The sequence below is a fragment of the Numida meleagris genome, unplaced genomic scaffold (genome assembly GCF_002078875.1).
Source record: "Numida meleagris isolate 19003 breed g44 Domestic line unplaced genomic scaffold, NumMel1.0 unplaced_Scaffold165, whole genome shotgun sequence".
NCBI classification, from domain to species: Eukaryota; Metazoa; Chordata; class Aves; order Galliformes; family Numididae; genus Numida; species Numida meleagris.
Window position 1 is genome coordinate 979667 of NW_018363448.1, and position 20179 is coordinate 999845.

Below are 20179 nucleotides of genomic sequence, written 5' to 3' on the forward strand. Positions count from 1 at the left end.
TCCCCCAGTCTGTATAAATACCTGGGGTTGCCCCGGCCCAAGTGCAACACCTTGCACTTGGCCTTGTTGAACCTCATTAGGTTCACATGGGCCCACTTGTCCAGCCTGTCCAGGTCCCTCTGGATGGCTTCCCCTCCCTCCAGTGTATCGACTGCACCATTCAGCTTGATGTCATCTGCAAACTTGCTGAGGGTGCACTTGATTCCATTGTCTATGTCATTGTTAAAGACGTTGAAGAGCACCGGTCCCAAGACTGAGCCTTGGGGGACACCACTCGTGACCGGCCTCCACTCTGACACAGAAACATTGATCACAACCCTTTACTGCGACCAGCCAACCAGTTCTTAATCCACCGAACAGTCCGTCCTTCAAATCCATACCTCTCCAATTTGGAGAGAAGGATGTGGTGAGGGACCATGTCAAAGGCTTTGCAGAAGTCCAGGTAGATGACATCCGTCGCCCTTCTCCCATCCACCGATGCCATCACTCCATCATAGAAGGGCACCAGGTTGGTCAGGCAAGATCTGCCCTTCGTGAAGCCATGCTGGCTGTCTTGGATCACCTTTTCATCTCATATGTGCCTTAACATGGTAACCAGGAGGATCTGCTCCATGATCTTCCCAGGCACAGAGGTGAGGCTCACTGGCCTGTAGTTCCCCAGGTCATCCTTTCTCCGTTTCTTACAAATGGAAGTAATGCTTCTCTTTCTCCAGTCATTGGGGATTTCACTGGACAGCCATGATTTTTCAAATATGATGCACAGCGGCGTGGCAACCGTATCAGCCATTTCTCTCAGAACCCTGGGAGGCATAGCATCTGGCCCCATGGACGTATATACATTCATTTTCATGAGGAGGTCTCGGACTTGTTCCACTGTTACAGTGGGACAGAATCCGCTCCTCTCACCCACACCTAGAGGTTCAGGGTCCTGGCAGACATGGGGAGCTTGACCACCAGTCAAAGCAAAGCACTTATTGAGCACCTCAGCTTTTTCCATGTCTGAGAAAGCCACTTCTGCATCCTCATTTGTCAAAGGGGGAACACCCTCCTTGGTCTGTATCCTCCTGCCTGTGTACCTGTAGAACCCCTTCTTGTTATTTTTCACATCCCTAGCCAAGTTCAGCTCAATCTGCACCTTGGCTTTCCTGTGCAGTCTCTACACATGCAGACAACAGCCCTGTATTCCTCCCAGGCTACACAACCCTGCTTCCACTTCGCATACATTTCTCTCTTTTCCCTCAGCTTAAGCTGCTTAAGGTCCTTGCTCAGCCATGCCTGTCACCCGCCTCCTCTGCTTGATTTCTTTTGCTGGGGGATGGAGAGCTCTTGTGCTCTCAGGAGGGTGTCCTTAAACAGTTGCCAGCTCTGTTCTGTTCCTGTGCCCTTAAGGACAGTTTCCCAGGGGATCCCACCCAGCAGTTCCTTGAGCAGCCGGAATTTTGCTCTCCTGAAGTTCAGGATCCTGACTCTTCTCTTTGCCAGGCCTGCACTACTCCAGATTGCAAACTCCACCAGGCATGATCACTACAGTCCAGGCTGCCTCCAATCTTAACCCCTCTAATGCTCTCCTCCACATTGGTGAGCACCACGTCCAGTAAGGCTTCACCTCGGGTCAGTCCATCTAATACCTGGACCAGGAATTTATCCTCAACAGACTCCAGGAATCTCCCGGATTGTCTGCCTCCCGCCATGCCGCTATCGCAGCAGATATCCGGGTGGTTGAAATCCCCCATCAGGACAACAGACCACAAATGCAAGACTTCCTGCAGCTGGAGCAAGGAGGCCTCATCAACAGCTCCCCCTGATCAGGTGGCCTGCAACAGACCCCAGCCACTAGATGTCCTTTACTGGACCGATCCCTGATTTTAACCCATAAGCTCTCAACCTGGTCATGGCTGTAACTCAGACACAGCTCTTCACAATCTATCCACTTCCTAACATAGAGGGCAACTCCCTCTCCCTTCCAGCCCTGTCTATCCCTTCTGAAGAATCTGCAGCCCTGAATCAGAGTGTTCCAATCATGGGATTCCTCCCACCACGTTTCCGTGACAGCAACCAGATCATAATTTTCCAAGCACATCACGGTTTCCAGTTCCTCCTGTTTATTTCCCATGCTGCGTGCATTAGTGTAAAGGCACTTCAGCTGGGCTTTCTGGCACACTACCTTTCTAGAGGGGCCCTCCCTCAAACCTCTGAAAGAAATCTGAAGTTTTCCCCCACTGCTTCCTAGAGGGACACGAGAAGGTTTTGGATGGGGGGTCGGCAACATTACCTCCTCTGGGGAGTTCCCAGCAGATCCTACAGGATGGATCGGAGGTTTTTCCACACAATCTCCTACAACGACAACATCCCCAAGCCCTTCTCTGTCCCACTGACGACTACCCTCTTCCTCCATCAAATATAGTTGAAATTTCTGAACTACTTGCTCCACCCTAGTGAGTGTCATTTTATCCCCATGCCCATTCATACCTAGTTTAAAACTCTCCCAACGAGCCCTGCCAGCTCCTGGGCTACGATCTGCTTTCCATCTGCAGCCATCAAGCCAGGTGCCGAGTAAACTGTCCCAGGATCAAAGAACCCAAAGTTCCTGTGGCAGCACCAGTCTCTCAGCCACTTATTCAAAGCTTGTGTTTTCCTAGATTGCTCTGTATCCCTCACTGCCCCAGAAGGGAGAGAGGAAAATATCACTTGTGCTCCCACTCCTTCAACCATTCACCCTAAACACCTGAAATCTCTTTTGATAGCTCACAGGCTTCCCCGAGTGATTTCATCACTGCCTGCCTGGACTATCAATAACGGGTAGTAATCAGAGGAGCAAACCAGACCTGGGAGTTTTTTGGTGATGTCCCTGACATGGCCCCTGGGGCCTCCCTACAGGTCGGGTCAGGTCTGCATATGGGGCCCTCCATTCCTCTGAGAAGGGAATTGCCCACCACAACGACCCTTCTGTCTTTCCTGGCAGAGGCAGTCTCAAGGCGTGGGGCTGACCGCCTCGCCACAGAGGCAGTCTCAAGGTGTGGGGATGACCACCTCACCCTAGGCTCCTTCCTAGGCAGGTCCTCCCTTGCCTCCCCACTTACCTCCCCTTCAATTTTCAGTACCCCAAACCTATTGCTTAGGGGAACACGGGGGGACTGGGGAAGGCAGGCAGGGAGTGCACCCATGATGCCGAGCCAGGACTCTCTTCCAACCCTCCTCACCTGTCAGTTCTGTCCAACTGTGAGAGGGCAGGGGGTCCACCACTTTTCTGGGGGTATCTCCCTGGCACCCTTCCCTGCAGCACGCCAGCGAGTCACTCCACCAGTCATTCTCCCATTCACACTCCCTGATGGTCCTTAGTATCTCCAGTTCCTCCTTGAGCTCCACCACCAGGCTGAGCAGATCATTCACCTGCTTGCGCCTCACACAGGCGGAACTCCTGCCACCCTCCCCTGGCAGCAGCAGACTCAGACACTCCCCACAGCCAGAGACCTGGACAGCCACATTTCTGGGCAGACCCTCCATCTGGGTCACCACAGTCTTCCTGGGGGAACGCGCTGTCTGGTGGAGACCATGTTTGAATCTGAGGTCACAGAGACTGTTGATAAGAGAGCTGGTCTCCTGAGCAAAGAGACTCACCTCTGCAGTACTCTATGGGCAGTGTGGGCTGTGCTCACACACTGATTACCCCTCCCTGTTCTCAGTGGGCAGCAAAGCTCTTTGCTAACTATGGGTGCTCTGTCGGGAAGCTATGGGTGCTAGCTTCTGCCCTCCCTGAGGCCATTAATAGCCTGATAGCCAGGGGTCAAGGTCAAGGGTGTGAAACAAATGTGCCAGCTCTATCTTGAGCTATGCCAGTTTTCTATCTTGAACTGTTTTAAGTACCCAAGTCAGTCTTGGGTACTATTAAATGCTGTTGTAATACTGCTACTAAAGACTTGCTAGAGACTACACAGGGCTTCTGTGAAGCGTCATAACCACAGATGTCCATCTCTCTGGGAATGTGTCTGCAGACTATCAGACTATCCTATAAAGCCCTGAATGCAATGCAGGGTTGGGTTCTAGATCTGGTACCAAATATCTGCTTCATTTGTCAATATGTACATATATGCCAAATTGACCTCGGGTAAGCATGTTCAGTTAAAAGAAACAATTTCCCTTATCTGATGGGCTCATGGTGAGACACACTCAATTGTCTTTCAGTATTAAGATGATATCTACCAAACTGGAATCATCATACCTATCTGATAAGTAAAAAGCAAATAAAGACATTATTAAATATATTAATAAGAACAATATTTTTCTTTCTGAGAGAATTAGTTTTACAATATGAGGGAATGTGTATGCAAAATATGCATCATTAACTGATTATCTGAAGTTTCCTGCAAAACCATAAAGTATAGGTTTCAGGGACACAGCTACCTCTGAAGCAAAGTGTTCCCTATCAGCACACTGGAGCTTAATGCACAGTGAAATAGCAGGAAAAAAAAAACAAGTCCTACCTCTTAGTCTTGAGAAGCATTTGCTTTAACAGTTAGGTTTTCAGGTTTAATTTTTAATGAAACTTTGGTTATAAGATGTGACAGGATGAAACCATACATACTTGAAGGCAGAGGAAAAGATGGTATCATATGAAATATCTACATCTAAAATTATATTGCCATTGTAGATAGATTCTCAAAAAGAAACTCAACAAGGAAATCAGTCTGCAGTAAATCAGTTAAATTCAGCTTTAAATCAGTGGTAATAATTGAAATAAGAAATTAAGCATTAAGGTTTAGGGAACAGAAAACTAATTTTCTACTATCCAGACACGCATTTCTGAGGCCACACTTAAAGGACTTCTTCAGTATTGATTGGATTGATCATATTTTCACTGTCAGACCCATTTTACTGGATATTTCCATTTGGAATTTGAAGCTGAACTTCTGCAGAAAAATTCAGGGCAGCTGCTGCAGAAGCACTTCATAAAGCTGCAGCTGCAACAATGTCATCAAAGAAAAGACCTCCTTCTTTCAAAACATATACAGATTTAGTAGCCAGGGCACTGAGCCATCACTTAAATCACAAGAAGATTCTAAAGAAGTGGGAAAAAATTATCAGCCAAAAATAATAATCTTTAGGCTTTATGCTTTATACAACCACTAATTACTTCTGCAACTGCCAGCCAGCAGAGACACAACTACAACATATTCCCCAAAGCAGCTTCTCTTGTTTACCAAACAAGCTTTTCTGCTTCATTTTCAGATACAGATTACAGATTAATGCTTTCATCTGAAGCAATATCAGGTACCTAAATCTTCAAATACCATGATGGCTGTTGTTGAAGTTGCTGTTTTTAAACCTTGATAATTCCTTATTTTACATAACAATAGACAACCTAGAAATACCTAACCATCTGGAGGGGGAGAGGGGAAGAAAGGGAAAAGCACCTTTGGCCACATAATGGGTCAACAGTTTGCAATCAAAGTAGAAAAAGATATACATATAATCATACTCATAGTTAAAATTCTAACATGAGGAAAGATTTCTTCGTTTTTTCTGTTATTCAAGCCGACCTGAATACTAAAAGTAAACAGGAAACCACATTAGTGTTTCTTCCTCTACCTCATCTTAATATTGCTGTAGCTAAGAACATTTATTTCTTTATATCTCTCTCTAGTTGAAAAGACAGCTAGAGTTCACATCACATTTTGATCCCACTGACTTTGCTGCAGGAATAAAACTGCAGGAAATAATCGCAGGAAATAATCACAGGAAAGATTAATCAGAACACATAAGCTAAGGCCAACTTCCCAGTTAATTTTTCAAATCAAACTTCAGCAGAACAGTAAAACAAAAAACAAAAACACTTTAAAATTAGAGCAATGACGCTGCATGATTTGTGATAGAATTGCTTGAAATTTTCTGCATATAATCAGTTCTGAAAAAAGTTTCCAGTAATAAGTAAAAAACCTCAAAATAAAAAGTAAGTATTTAAAACTACTGAGGTTCAAGAATCTCCATACAAAAGGAATTGGATGTAAATGAAAATCATTAAAACAAATTAAAAAAACTAAGCAAATACACACCGAACTCAGAATATCTCTTGGGAGTAGCAAAAGGCACTTTGGATCAGAATAAACCATCCTTACATAGAGTTATCTGCTCATTTTATTTTGTGGTGAAAAAAAAAAAGAAACTCCTTTGAAAACCATACAGCGTAGAGAATCTGTTAGACAGTAGGCCTTTGTGGTAGGACCACACTTGATCTAGCCTTATCCTACCCTAGCACATGAAGAGATAAATTTAGCAGATAACTTTTATTTCTAATTAAGATACTGTATGAGTTCCGGATTTTCAAAACATGAAACTGGAGACCACAACAATATCCTTGCATGCCATGGAAACACAGTGGATAAAAAGGCCACCTGTTGTCTGTTTTGGTCTTAATTAAAATGGTATCATAAAATCGAAAGATATAAGAGATCTTGGTCAATCTACTTATTTTTGCACTGAGAATTACAATAAAGTTGATCAATGTGGAACTTCTCTCTTGCAATTTGACAGCCTCGTATGGGCCTGCCAAAATGATGCTGCTAGCCATGTTTTTTGCTACAAGATTCCTAATGATCCTGTTAGTGCCAACAGAGTGGTACAACAGAGACTTATAAAAAGCCAAGGAGTTGGCCTATAACAACAAAACCAAAATTGCAGATGATTTTAGTTTCAATCAATCCAAGTTGACCACATTGAACTAATTAATTTTCCTATCTAGCAGAAACTAATGTGGACAACATCAACTTCATAAAATTTGTAACTGTTTCTGCACTACCAATATACCTAGTATTGAGAGATCAACTGGTGGAGTAACTCCCTGGCATGCCAGAGAGAAAGGCACCAGGGAGATAACCCCCAAGAAAGTGATGGAGCCCCAACCCATCACTGTTGGGAGAGGCAGGGGACATGAGAGATGGGGAGAGTTAGAAGATGATGCCAGCTCAGCATCATGGGGAGATAACCCCCAAGAAAGTGATGGAGCCCCAACCCATCACTGTTGGGCACTGAAAATTGAGCAAGGAGGTGGGGGAAGGTTGGCCTAAGATATTGCCAAGGGTGAGGCAGTTGACTCTGCATCTCCAGACTGCCTCTGCCAAGAAAGACAGAAGGGTTATTGCTGTAGGTGATTCCCTCCTCATGGGAACAGAGGGCCCCCTATGCAGACTGGACCTGACTCATAGGGAGGTGTGCTGCATCCCTGGGGCCCAGGTCAAGGACATAACTCTCAGATCTGGTTCATCCCCAATTACTACCCACTACTGATAGTTCAGGCAGGTAGCAATGAAGTAGCTCAGAGAATCCTGCTAACTATCAAAAAGACTTCAGGGCTTTAGGGCAGTTGGTTGAGGGAATGGGAGCACAACTGATATTTCCTTCTGTGCCTTCTGGGGCAGTGAGGGACAGAGTGGGCTAGGAAAACCCAGGTAATGACTAAGTGGCTGAGAGACTGGTGCTGCCACAGGAATGTTGTTTTTTTTGACCATAAGGCAATTTACTTGACACCTAATGGCTGCAGATGGGTGTCACTTTTCTCTTAGAGGGAAATGGATCCTAGCCCAAGAGCAAGCAGGGCTCACTGAGAGGCTTTAAACTAGGTAGGAAGGGGGAAGGAGATGCAATGAGGCTTGCTAGGGTAGAGTGAGTAGTCCGAGGCTTTATACTAGATCCAATGGGGGAAGAACGTCAAATGTGACAGGACAGAGAAAGCCTTGGGGTTGCTGTCATGCCAGGAGATTGTGCAGAAAAACCTGTGAACTGACCTGTAGGATCTTGTGGGAACTCCTCAGAGGAGGTAACATTGCCAACCCCCCATTCAAAACCTTCTCACATCCCTCTAGGAAGCAGTGAGAGAAAACTTCAGATTTCTTCCAGAGCTTTGAGGGAGGACCCCTCTAGAAAGGTGGTGTGTCAGGAAGCCCAGCTGAATTGCCTTTACACTAATGCACACGGCATGGGAACTAAGCAGGAGGAGCTGGAAACCGTGATGAGCTTGGAAAATTATGATCTGGTTGCTATCACAGAAACGTGGTGGGAGGAATCCCAGAACTGGAATACCACTGTAGAGGGGTATCGCCTTTTTAGCAGGGATAGGCTAGGTAGGATGGGTGGGGGAGTTAGTTGCTTTCTATGTTAAAGACTGGATAGACTGTGAGGAGCAGGTTGAGAACCTGTGGGTTAGAATTAAGGACAGGACTAATAAAGGCCACCTGGTGGCAGGGGTCTACTATAGGGCAACTGATCAAGGGGAGCCTGCTGATGAGCCCTTCTTCCTTCAGCTGCAGGAGGCAGCGTGCTTACTGGCACTCATCCTGATGGGAGATTTCAACCTCCTAGATACCTGCTGGGAAAACCACACAGCAAGCTGCAAGAAATCCAGGAATCTTCTGGAGTGCGTGGATAATAACTTTCTGGTTCAAGTACTGGATAAATCAACCAGAGGTGAAGTTCTGTTGGATCTGGTGCTCACCAATGCAGAGAAGATTGTTAAAGGCATTAAAACTGGAGGCAACATAGGCTGCAGTGACTATGCCCTGACTGAGTTTGTGATCTCGAGGAACGTGGGCCTGGCAAAGAGTTGGGTCAGGACCCTGAACTTTGGGAGTGTAAGCTTCAGGCTGTTTAAGGAATTGTTGGATGAGATCTCCTGGGAAGCTGTCCTTAGAGACAAAGAAGTGGAAGAAAGCTGGCTCCTCTTCAGGGATGCCTTTCTGAGAGCACAAGAGCTCTCTGTCCCTCAGAATAAGAAAGCAAGCAGGAGAGACAGGAAACCGACATGGCTTGGTAACGACCTGCAGGTCAAACTGAAGGAACAGACTGTCTTCAGTCTGGAGAAGAGGAGGCTCGGGGGAGACCCTATTGCTCTCTATAACTATCGGAAGGGAGGTTGTAGTGAGCTGGGGGTCAGCCTCTTCTCTCTTGTAACTAGTGACAGGACGAGGGGGAATGGCCTCAAGTTGCGCCAGGGGAGATTTAGGCTGGACATTAGGAAATACTACTTTTCTGAAAGAGTGGTCAGGCACTGGAATGGGCTGCCCAGGGAGGTGGTTGAGTCACCGTCCCTGGAGGTGTTCAAGAAACATTTAGATATAGCATTGCGAGACATGGTTTAGTGGGGTTATTGGTGGTAGGTGGATGGTTGGACTGGATGATCTTGTAGGTCTTTTCCAACCTAGCTAGTTCTATGATTCTTTGATTCTATGATTATACTGACTGTGGAAACAAGGGCGTACCACCTGGGGAGAAAACAGGGATGCTGTCCGGATTTGTACAGGGGGAATTAAAAAAGTCAAGGCACAGATGGAACTGAAAGTGGTGAGGGATGGTTTTATTTTTTTTTTAAACAAACAAACAAAAAAAAGTAGGTGTCTATAGGTACACTGGCCAGAAGAGGCTGGCCAAAGAGAGCATACCTCCTTTGGGAAATGAGAAAGGAGAACTGGCTATGACAGATATGGAGACGGCTTCACTGGCAGCCAGGATTCTTGTATTTCTCATGTCCCTGAAGCTCGCCTCCCTGAGCCTCTAGGTGGGAACTGGCAGAGTACATCTCCCCTCACTGTAAGGGCAGAGCAAGTCCAAGATCTCCTCATGAGACTGATTGTATACAAGTCTATGGGGCTGGATGATATGCATCTGAGGGTTCTAAAGGAGCTGGCTGATGTGGTTGCTGCGCCTCTCTCCATCATATTTGAAAAGTTTGGCTGTCGGGAGAAGTCCGTGGGGACTTGAAAAAAGGAAATGTCAATCCCATTTTCAAGAAAGGGAGGAAGGAGGACCTGGGGAACTACAGACCAGTGATTCTCACCTCTGTGCCTGGGAGGATCATGGAACAGATCCTCCTAGAAGACATGCTAAGGCACATGAGGGATGAGCAGGTGATCTGAGACAGCCAGCATGGCTTTATGTCTGGGGCCCCCAATACAGGAAAGATGTGGAGCTGTTGGAGAGAGTCCAGAGGAAAGCCATAAATATGATCAGATGTCTGGAGCACCTCCCCTACAAAGACAGGCTGAGGGAGCTGGGCTTCTTCAGCTGGGAGAAGAGAACGCTGCAAGGAAACCTCATCGCAGCCTTCCAGTATTTAAAAAGGAGATTATAAAAAAGGAGGGGAATCTATTTTTTACTTGGGCAGATAGTAGTAGGACAAGGGGGAATGGTTTTAAGCTCAAGGAGGAAAGTTTTAGATTGGATGTCAGGTGGAAGTTCTTCACAGAGTGAGTGGTGAGGTGCTGGAACAAGCTGCCCAGAGAGGCTGCCGATGCCCTGTCCCTGGAGGTGTTCAAGACCAGGTTGGATGGGGCCCTGGGCAATCTGATCTAGTGCCAGATCTGGAGGTTGGTGGCCCTGCCTGTGGCTGGAACTTGATGATCCTTGGGGTCCTTTCCAACCCAAGGCATTCTACGATTCTATGATTCTAACTATACATACAAAAAAATTCTGAATTAAGAAACACCAGAGGAATACAAATAATTACAATACAGACTTGGCGACAAATACATAGATGAGTTTGAAAGAAAAAGACAACAAATGAATAATGTTTATATTTTATTAGGAATAACTTCACCAAGTACTCTAAACATCCCACTTAACTCAGTCTAATGAAGTATTAAATATTTAACCTCCAAAATCCACTTGTCCTTTCTAATTTTCTCATTAGGATGCTAAAATAGTAGCATTTATGTTCATTCGTGCAAAGATGTACAGCCTTTGTTAGTGGGGTTTTTTTTGTTTTCATGATTTTTATTTTTATCAGCTATTCTTAGTCAATCTTAAATTCTCTTCTGAATGCTTAAGGAGAAGAGCCACAAGTTGCATTAAAAATGCATAATTCTACTTATCTAAGTAAGATTGAATTAATTTTTTCTGTACTTAATTTCAAAACTTATTTTGATTAAGTGTACAGAACACAAAAGAACCAATCTCAAAAGATACCATCTGGTTATAATTCTGATTTCTAGAAACATAATTTAAAGTACTGCACAATTACAATACAAGAAGGATGGATCAGGAGTAACACAGAAGAGCCTCATTTACAGAAGACAGTAGGTGTGTGAGGATGCCTCACTTCCTCTTGCCACACACAGCTTTCCCGAAAAACAACAGAAAACTATTTTTGCATAATAGAAGGACCATGCATGTCAGACTTGTGTATTCCTTGTGTTGCTTAATCACCTAATGATATAGGAAAAAAAACGCTATCCACCGATGGATACATCTGGGTGACATTAGTACTGTAAACCTTTGTTAATATGAATAGTCTACTCTACTGAGAAATTTTAACAATTACGTGATTGCAGACAAAATCCAAAGTATACATCTTACAGTGTGTATATATATATATATATATATTTATGCATGTTGGATTAAAAACAATATATCTAAGTCACAAGAGCAGTTTTGAAATAGTGTAACAACCAGCCATCTCACTGCTGAATGCGATAATTCATCCTGACATTTTCTTTTCCTTTTGGCTTTGATATCACAGTTTTTCTCAGCTATAATACAACTTGACTTTTGTTTCAACTGGAATTTTGCCTGGATAAAAAGTACAGGCATAATCTTGGTCTTCATAGACTTAGACAGTGAGGCAGAAAAGGAGATGTGAAACAGTTCTAACTTAAGGAAAGAATTTCAAATTTGCAATTCTACTCCAGAATAATTGCAAAATACATACGATAGGTTATGTACATAGTTTCAACTAAATCACTTTCATCAACATAAATGATTTATCAAGGAGTATCAAAATTATAATTTTGGTTATTTAATACTTTCCTTTAGATTTTATTGAACATAAGTGGCAGAGAACTGCATTTTTCCCCTTTGCATTTTTAAACACATAAAAATTCTCTAAAATCCATGATTGTTCATTACTGAGAAGTGGCAGAAAAATGTCATAAATCTCTCTGAAGAAAACTGTCTAATAGGATCAATAGAATGTAATATTATATTCCTCCCATTTTAATATCTGGAGATGATATTTCAAAAGATAACAGATTAAAAGTTCAGGAAAAAAAAACATCTAATTTCTGTACCACATGCAGGATGCTGCTTAAGCATGTCGTATTCATGGAGGAGAAAATAGAGAGCCAGGTGTACCAACTCACCTTACAGTACAACTTTACATAAATCCCTTACTTAATACTTTGGATTTATACTGCTCTTTGAGTTGGGTAAAGGAGCAGTGTGAAAACGCTCCTAAAGCCTCAGTGTAAATGTTTCTTTAATCCTTTTAAAGCCACAAAACAGGCCCAGCTGAATGAGCAGGAAACTGAGCTGAGGAACTCTCAGTGACCCTATCATACTACTGTCTCTCTTGGCACTGATCTGTTGGTCACAAGTTCATCCTGGGTGGGGCACAGATGTTCAAACATCAGGCTAATTCAGAGCACCAACATGTGAACCTTGATAATAAATATGTGCCTATCTGATAGTGGTGCGCTTTGTAGTAACATGAAATATTGCCCTGGTAACTTACAGCTCAATTATTAAAATAGTTGACACAAAACTATACAAAATGTAGATACCAAAATAGATTATGTGATTAAATAGTTTTACATTTCATTTGTTGTTTACACTGAATTTTGTGCTCCCCAAACAAATTACTGAATTCAACCCCAAGTTATACAGCTTTATTGTTTTTCTTTTAAAGTTGGAGGGTGGGGGGATGGGAGTTGAAAGAAAAGTGTTCAAGGTGATACCAAACTTTAAAAACTGGGAAACTAGCCTGTTAAAATGCGGTGGTGGTAACATTTAGGGTTCAGACCCCTGTTAATGTGGCCTCAGGGAAAATATAAACGCTTTTTCTGAAATTCTGAAATTAAACCTTGAGTTTGCCCACTGCAACATTCACAAACAAGAATAGTAACAACTCCCTGTTTTGTTCTAAGTCGTATTAAAATACAGCAAGTATTAAAAAAATCACACATTTGAGGTTAATAATTTAGGAGAAACTGATTTTCATAACCTCTCGCACTTGCTTTCAAATAATAAGTTTTCAGATGAAAGCTGTTCTTGATTCTTCAAGTAAAGCACACTTAAAAAACAAGAATGCAAATCAAAATTCTGATAATCACTATCACTGAAGACCAGGAATTTTACGTAGAGAAAATAAATTCCCCGGTTTTAATGCATGATTTTGCAGGTGACAGTTCAGATGGATTAGTAAATGAAAGTCACCTAACTTTCATAACACAACTACTTCCTTCCCATTCACAGTGATGCAATGTACTATTATCATAAATCATAAAAATCATTTTAGACCTGGATATGTTTAAATTCTGACTCGTATTCTCACCTCCTTTTCCTAAGTAGACAGCCTACAAGGTGATAATGTGCTGCTGCAGCTGTTGCCTTTTCCTCTCTCTCCCCAGAGGTTGTAGCAGGAACCTTCTGTAGTTGCACAATGGAGATGGACTGAGAGTGGAGAAGGACAAATGAAAAATTTAGGCAATTTAAATAAATGAAAAAATATATCATCTAAATGTATTTTTTTTATCCCCCCCAAGAATCCATATTCTTAGTGTAATTATTGTGGATTTAAAGTTATATTAAGAATCAAGTTTCAAGAGATTTTGCTTAAAAGCAATGGTTACTGCCAATAGATGTATTACAAAAGTAGATACATCATGTACAGAAGGACAGAGAGTAAAGCATAGCTGCAGACAATGAGAGAAGTTGAAGGAATTCTCAGTCAAATGTAGCTGAAAGAGGTTAACTGCACAGCAAATGTCTAGAAAGCAACCATTCAGTCATTGCAGAATCAAAAAAATGTACATACATAATAGTTGAACTTCATGCCAACTTTTAGTTGGACAGAAAGCCAAAATGCTATAAAAATTGCTTTAATTACAATGTGACACAAATATGATGATAAAGCTAAATACTAATGTATAGGTAAAATGAAAACAGTTCCAAGCCTTGTAACATTTCCTCAGTAGTAGAGACATCAATTACACAGATTTTTCTACAGAGATAATGTAATCTTTCAAAATAGAAATTTAAATATCTTTAAGAGAAAAAGTGAGAAAAAACATATTAATGTCTGATGAGTCCAATAGGACATTTTTGTTTTCTAGTAATGTAATGTTTGAGTAGATTTACTGATAATAATTTTGTTTTCAAATGACTATATGCAAGTAAAGACAGTTTCAGGTATCAGACATCTTATTTCCTCTACTCTGCCGATTTTCCCCATTAACTTGATTCAACTTATAAAATAAAAAGTGTTATAAACTACAAGGAAGACTATGCGACTTATTGCATACTAAGATATTTTTCATATTCTTGCAAATAATGTAAAGAACTATCATTTTAATTGTAGTACTGAATTATGTTAATAGGAAATTATAGTCTAATTTGTTTAAGAACAACATCGCTGAAGATTTTCTCTAATGATTTTGACCATTGAATAACAGAGCAACTATGTAGAGGTATAGATATGTTCTCACTTGGTCAGCATTTGGGAGTGAATTAGAGGCATTTCCTCAGAATTTCAATGACCAGAAGGAACTTTTGACTTTTACTCAACAGGGTAAGAAGTCTAATTAATGTGAACATTTACACTGAACTTTAAGCATTCTCCTGTAGTTTTTACCTTGAGTAATTCTAAATGCAAGAAATTAGTTTTCATCAAAAACACTGTTCTTCCAGGATTTTAAAGAATGATGAACCTTAGACAAATGGGCCTTATGGCAAGTGCATTTCAGGACTACTTGCACTTTAGAGAACTGCTGGAAATGTGTATTAATGTAAACTCGAGTATTTTCTGAACATTCTGTCTTTTTCACAAAAGAGCAAAAATATCTCTAGTTCTTCTAGTTGTACAGTAGATACCTAAGCTGACTGTCCTGACACACATCAATGAAACTCCCACACATCTTTCTGAGTGGGCAAAACTGCCCAGAACGCACCTGGTCAAGGAAACAGAAAGCACAACTAGGATTCCAGTTTCCAAAAGTTATCACAGCACTACCAAGTTAAAGTAACAATTTCTTTACATGAAGCCAGAGGAGAAACTTTAAAGCTTTTTCATTGCTTTGCAGTAAAACAGATGTGGTTTATACCAGCTTGCCAGTGATTCTTAAATACAAATATAGTACAGTTGCTTAGTTTCTATAAAATTGTTAAAAAACAATCTATTAAATACTAAACCTCCAAATATCTCATTTTAATATCTGCAATTCTTAAGCGTGCATTTACATTTTGGTAAATATTAGTCAGATAAATACAGTGTTTAGTTACACATCTTCTAAAAGTTATGAGGCATAGCTGCACAAATCACATGGGAACACAAAGCAGTACAGTGAATTTCTCTTACAGTGGTTATACCCTTGCTCCCAGCTTCTGCCACTTAAACTGAGATGGAAGTGCATGTGACAAGTGTCTGTGGACTGAACAAATGTAAGTCTGTCATTCAAGTGATTACTCAAGTCATTGCATTTAAACTTATTTCTTAACATCTGTAAGCCAAAATATGCCCTTTGAAGTCTACAAAAGCTGCATACATTAAGCAGTCAAATTTTGTCTGATACATGTAATTTGTTTGATTACCAGTAAACTTTCCTGAAGGAAGGTCAATGCCAAAAATTAAAATTTGCTTGCTGACTATGCGGGTAGTAGTTTAGCAACACAAACACAGAGAATGGTTACTATATGCATTTGTCTCACAAAGTAAACCTTTGTCATTTCAAACATTTCTTTCAATAACCAGTTCAGTACAAGAACATTTATTTGGTAGAAAACTCTCTCTCCCAGCTTGCTTTTTCTATGTATGTCAACTACAAGAATCACTTTTTCTCTCTGCACAGCTAACAGTCACTAAAACTAAGAATTACATAAACAAAAGGTAAAATATTCGAGTATTGCATTTTTGCCTGCTATAAAAATGCAAATGATAACACCGAATGAGTACTTTATGAAGCACTCAATAGCAATGAATAGGCAGTAAATTACTTAACTATGAGATTCATTAAATAACTTTAAATTAGTGGCTGACAGTAAAAACACTGGAACTGAACAACAGAGTAATTTTGCAGCTCTCCATTTCATAAAACTTCCTAACATTTGTGTGATTTTAAGAGTTGAAAATGCCTGGTTTTGAACAAAAGGCAAACAGATCTACAGATTATGTAGAAGAAGCCTGAACACTATCCATGTTTTTAAAAAAATACGAAGCAAAGAATTTCCTGACTTTTTTATCAAGAAATAATTGAAAGCAGAGCTTAGTTTGAAGCACAGTAGTGACCAATTAGCTGCTTTGATGATTAAAGTTTTTATAAGACATTTGGATTTTTTTTTTTTTTTAAATTGAATTCAGGCTGACTCAGTTTATGGCCAGTTTACACAGACATCTTCAACATGAAAGATCACATTGCTATCTGAAAATTTCGTATCTACTTGTAAGTAACCCCAAGGCGACTAAAAATGAAGGGCATTTGTAAAAACAACTCAAAACCAGTTATTTCTCTCAATTTGCACACTTATTATTTTCTAAACATGGATGAAGGAACTACGAGAGACAAAGATGCCCCCATTCTGTGTGAGTCAAAAGAGTGCATACCCCAAACCAGTAGGAAGTAAATGTGATAGTGACTTTCTTGAATTCTTCTGTACAAGAGTGGAAGACACCAAGACGAATGAAAACTCAGCCTGAACTCTGTGGGTGCCATTCTAGTCTCCATAGATGTCTCCTTTGACAGACAGACATATACTTGCTTAAGTTGACATTACACAGCAACTTGAAATTGAAGACATTTAAATGATCTGATGTCCTAGCTAGGAGCCTAGAAGAACACTCTTTGAGCGAGTGACTGCATGGAATGCCACTCTCCAGACAGAATATTTCTTTTTGGAGCATAAATGTTCCAGTACTCTCTCAAATCAATCTCCTGCTGTCTTAAAAAAAAATAATTTGAATGCTTTGTTGATGTTCCTTCTCAAGGAAAGCTCGATGCAGCACTGTATGCCTTCCTCTGAGTAAGGCTCTTCTGTGCAACTTATGTATCTCAGTAAGGGAAAAGTATTTTGTCAGTTGTGACAACAATCTTCAAATGAAAGTAACTTTGGAAGGGTGTTTTTTTTTTTTGTTGTTTGTTTTTGTTTTTTACCCTGGAAAAATCCTCACTATTTTCCACTAATAAAACTGTTGTAAACATACTACAGCTGCATAGTTTGTGGGATTCACAGCACAGGTAGGATGGACAGGGAACCAAACAGGGAAAACTACAACAAAGCTCTACTTGCTGCTGCAGTCACCGACCAAAAAAAGAAAGACATACAAGAAGAATGCTGAGGCTGACAGCTTGGAATAATACCAGATCCATTTGTTCACCTAATCTTTCTATGGCTCTGTATTTCATCAGAAAACACAAATAGTACCTACAGAGTCAACATACTGAATATATAGACAGAAACACTTGTGATAATTCTCCTCCACATTGGTTCATAAAGATGGTCAGAGATGCTATCTTCTGTTTCAAAGTAAATCTCATTTATGTTGCTTATCAAGACATATGTTTCATTTAAAATGTGTTCCAGACAAAGTATCTAAAAAAAGCTGTCAAACTGATCAGCTTTTGACATAGTTACTTGTTTTCATTCCTAAAATGATTACAGAAATGCTTTAAAGTAATATTCAACTCTCCTGGCCTTGGTGACATGCTGAAGGTATACTACAAGAAGTTTTCACTTTTAAGTATGAGGTTATAGTTTGATAATATCATGGAAAGAAAGTTTTAATAAAGTTCAAGTATGTATTATTTCATGATATGAAAGCATAATGGATTTATTATGCACTTGATTCACCAAGCTTCTAGAGACAACCAAAAGCAGAAATATTAAACTAATATTGAATTAGACTTTGAGTCATAATTTAATTTTTAGCATCTTACTGCTTTCCACAAGTCTGGTTTGTTGTTTTTTTTCCCCTTTTTGGTAGACACAGAAAAACTGATTGCCAAAAATAAGAACTCAAATCAGAAACGTCCATATTTAGTTGTGAGGCAATAAATGGTATATAATCCAAAGGCAGGTCCTACAAAAGTAGTAGCAGCAGCAACTGTCAAGCCATGTGCTTCCTTCTAGACTTCCCTATGACCTAGCATGCAGACATATTGCCTTTTTTAAAAAGAAAATAGTAAACAGTTGTATTATTTTTAGTATCTATTCACTTTGTTTACATAGCAAGAATCAATATTTCAGTACAATTTAGAACAATGTCCAACTAGCCCAGAATCCTCTTACCAGAGGCAAACAGCAAGTACCTAGCAAAAAGCATAGCTGGAAAAGCATGCACTACCTCAGTTACTACCTCAGCCAGAGAAAAATATTTTTGCATTTAACAGTTCTTGGCAGAACTTTATTCCAATAAATTCGTCCAGTCTATTTAAAAGAACAAAAACAAAAAGTTTTAAAATTTGCAACATCTGGTGGCAAGGAGCTCCATATTATGGGAAGAACTATGTCCTCCTGCTTATTTTTCAGCTGGTATCTTCTAACTGTATTACCAAACCATCTTATAAACATTAATCTCATATTACAAGTATCATTATTTACAGGGTTTCATGACTAGCGTTTAAAGGCAAACCTTTATCAGAACCATCTGTTTCATCAGAAGACCTAATTATTTCGTTAGAAGATAGCAGTTTTGAGGCTCCTGGTAAAATACGGTCACAGACATCTTGGAACTGATACATATCTAACATACAGCACATACCTAGGAAGACAAGCATTTCTGAATGTTTGTATTTTCCCTTGCTTTTAATATTTTTTTTTTTTTTTTTTACAAATACATTTTAAAGAAAGTGAAAGAAAATACAATCGTCCACAAAGCAAGTACAAAATGTGCAACTTTGGTGTTTCAATTCCAAAAAGAATCAGATCAAATACAAAATGGTGAGTAAACTCCAGACATGCTCTTGTAATGCTTCTTCACAAAATGTGGAAAACAAAAAAGCATAGCACATTTTTTTTAACTGTAGAAATTCCAATAAAACTAAAATTAATGGAAAATATTAAATTGTACTTTTGCAACTGCATAACATCTATTTGAGAGAAATCTCTTCTTGCGCATTTAAAAAAAAAGTTTTTCAACTAAGAAGAGAAAAAGTTATGAAACTACTGAAAGTACCAACACTGTTGCAAGAAAGTTATTAGAGTTATCAATACGACAATGGTAGTTTTGACAGTGTATCTTTAAATCTTAAAAAATCAAAATCAAGCAATAACTCCCTTATTAACACTTCATAAAGTAACAGACATACCAAGTATTTCCATTCTTCCAGAACCAGAAATTCTAGCTATTACATTTCAACCTATCTTAAACATAGTCATTTTCTAGCCTAGGTAGGTTTTGTTTTTCATAGTGAATTCCTCATATTTGTGTTTATTCTTCTTTGCAGCAGCCACAGAATCATGGAATCATAGAATCCTTGGAGTTGTGAAGGGACCTTTAAAGGTCATCTAGTCCAACTCCCCTGCAATGAACAGCTAAATCAAATTGAATAGGGCCTGATCCAGCCTCGCCTTGAAAGTCTCCAGGGAAAACCACATCTCTAGGCAACTTGTTCCAGTGCCTCACCACCCTTACTGTAAAAAGTTTTTTCCTTATATCTGACCTAAATCTACCCCCCCTGAGCTTGAAACCATTTCCCCTTGTTCTTTCACAACAGACCCTGCTGAAGAGTCTGTCCCCCTTCCTGCCTTTAAATATTGAAAGGCTGCTATTGGGTCACCTCACAGCCTTCTCCTCTCCAGCCTGAACAACCCCAGCTCTTTCAGCCTCATAGGAGTCCTCACAGGAGAGGTGTTCCATCCCTTGGATTATTTTTGTGGCCCTCCTTTGGATACACTCCAACAGGTCTGTGTCTCTCTTGTACTGAGGACTCCACATCTGGACACATTACTCCAGGTGAGATCTCACCAGCTCAAAGCAGAAGGACATGATAACCTTCCTCCTTCTGTTGGCAATTCTTCTTTTGATGCAGTTCAGGATATGGTTGGCTTTCTTAGCTGTGAGGGCACATTGCTGGCTCATGTCCAGCTTCCATCCACCAGTGCCCCCAGGTCATTTTCAGCAGGGCTGCACTCAATCCTTACATCCCCCAGTTTGTATTGGTAGTGAGGGTTGCCTCGACCCAGGTGCAAGATCTTGCATTTAGATTTT

The 20179-nt window shown here is 40.6% G+C and overlaps 1 protein-coding gene across 1 annotated transcript in view; it reads right to left on the reverse strand.

Annotated features, from left to right (window-relative positions):
- The window catches only part of LOC110390643 (coiled-coil domain-containing protein 91-like), a 47330-nt gene that overhangs the window by 3278 nt on the left and 23873 nt on the right, over window positions 1-20179 (reverse strand). The window contains exon 2 of the mRNA XM_021382044.1: window positions 13313-13431. Coding sequence (XP_021237719.1) covers window positions 13313-13431 — 119 coding nt within the window. The remainder of the gene's footprint in view (window positions 1-13312; window positions 13432-20179) is intronic.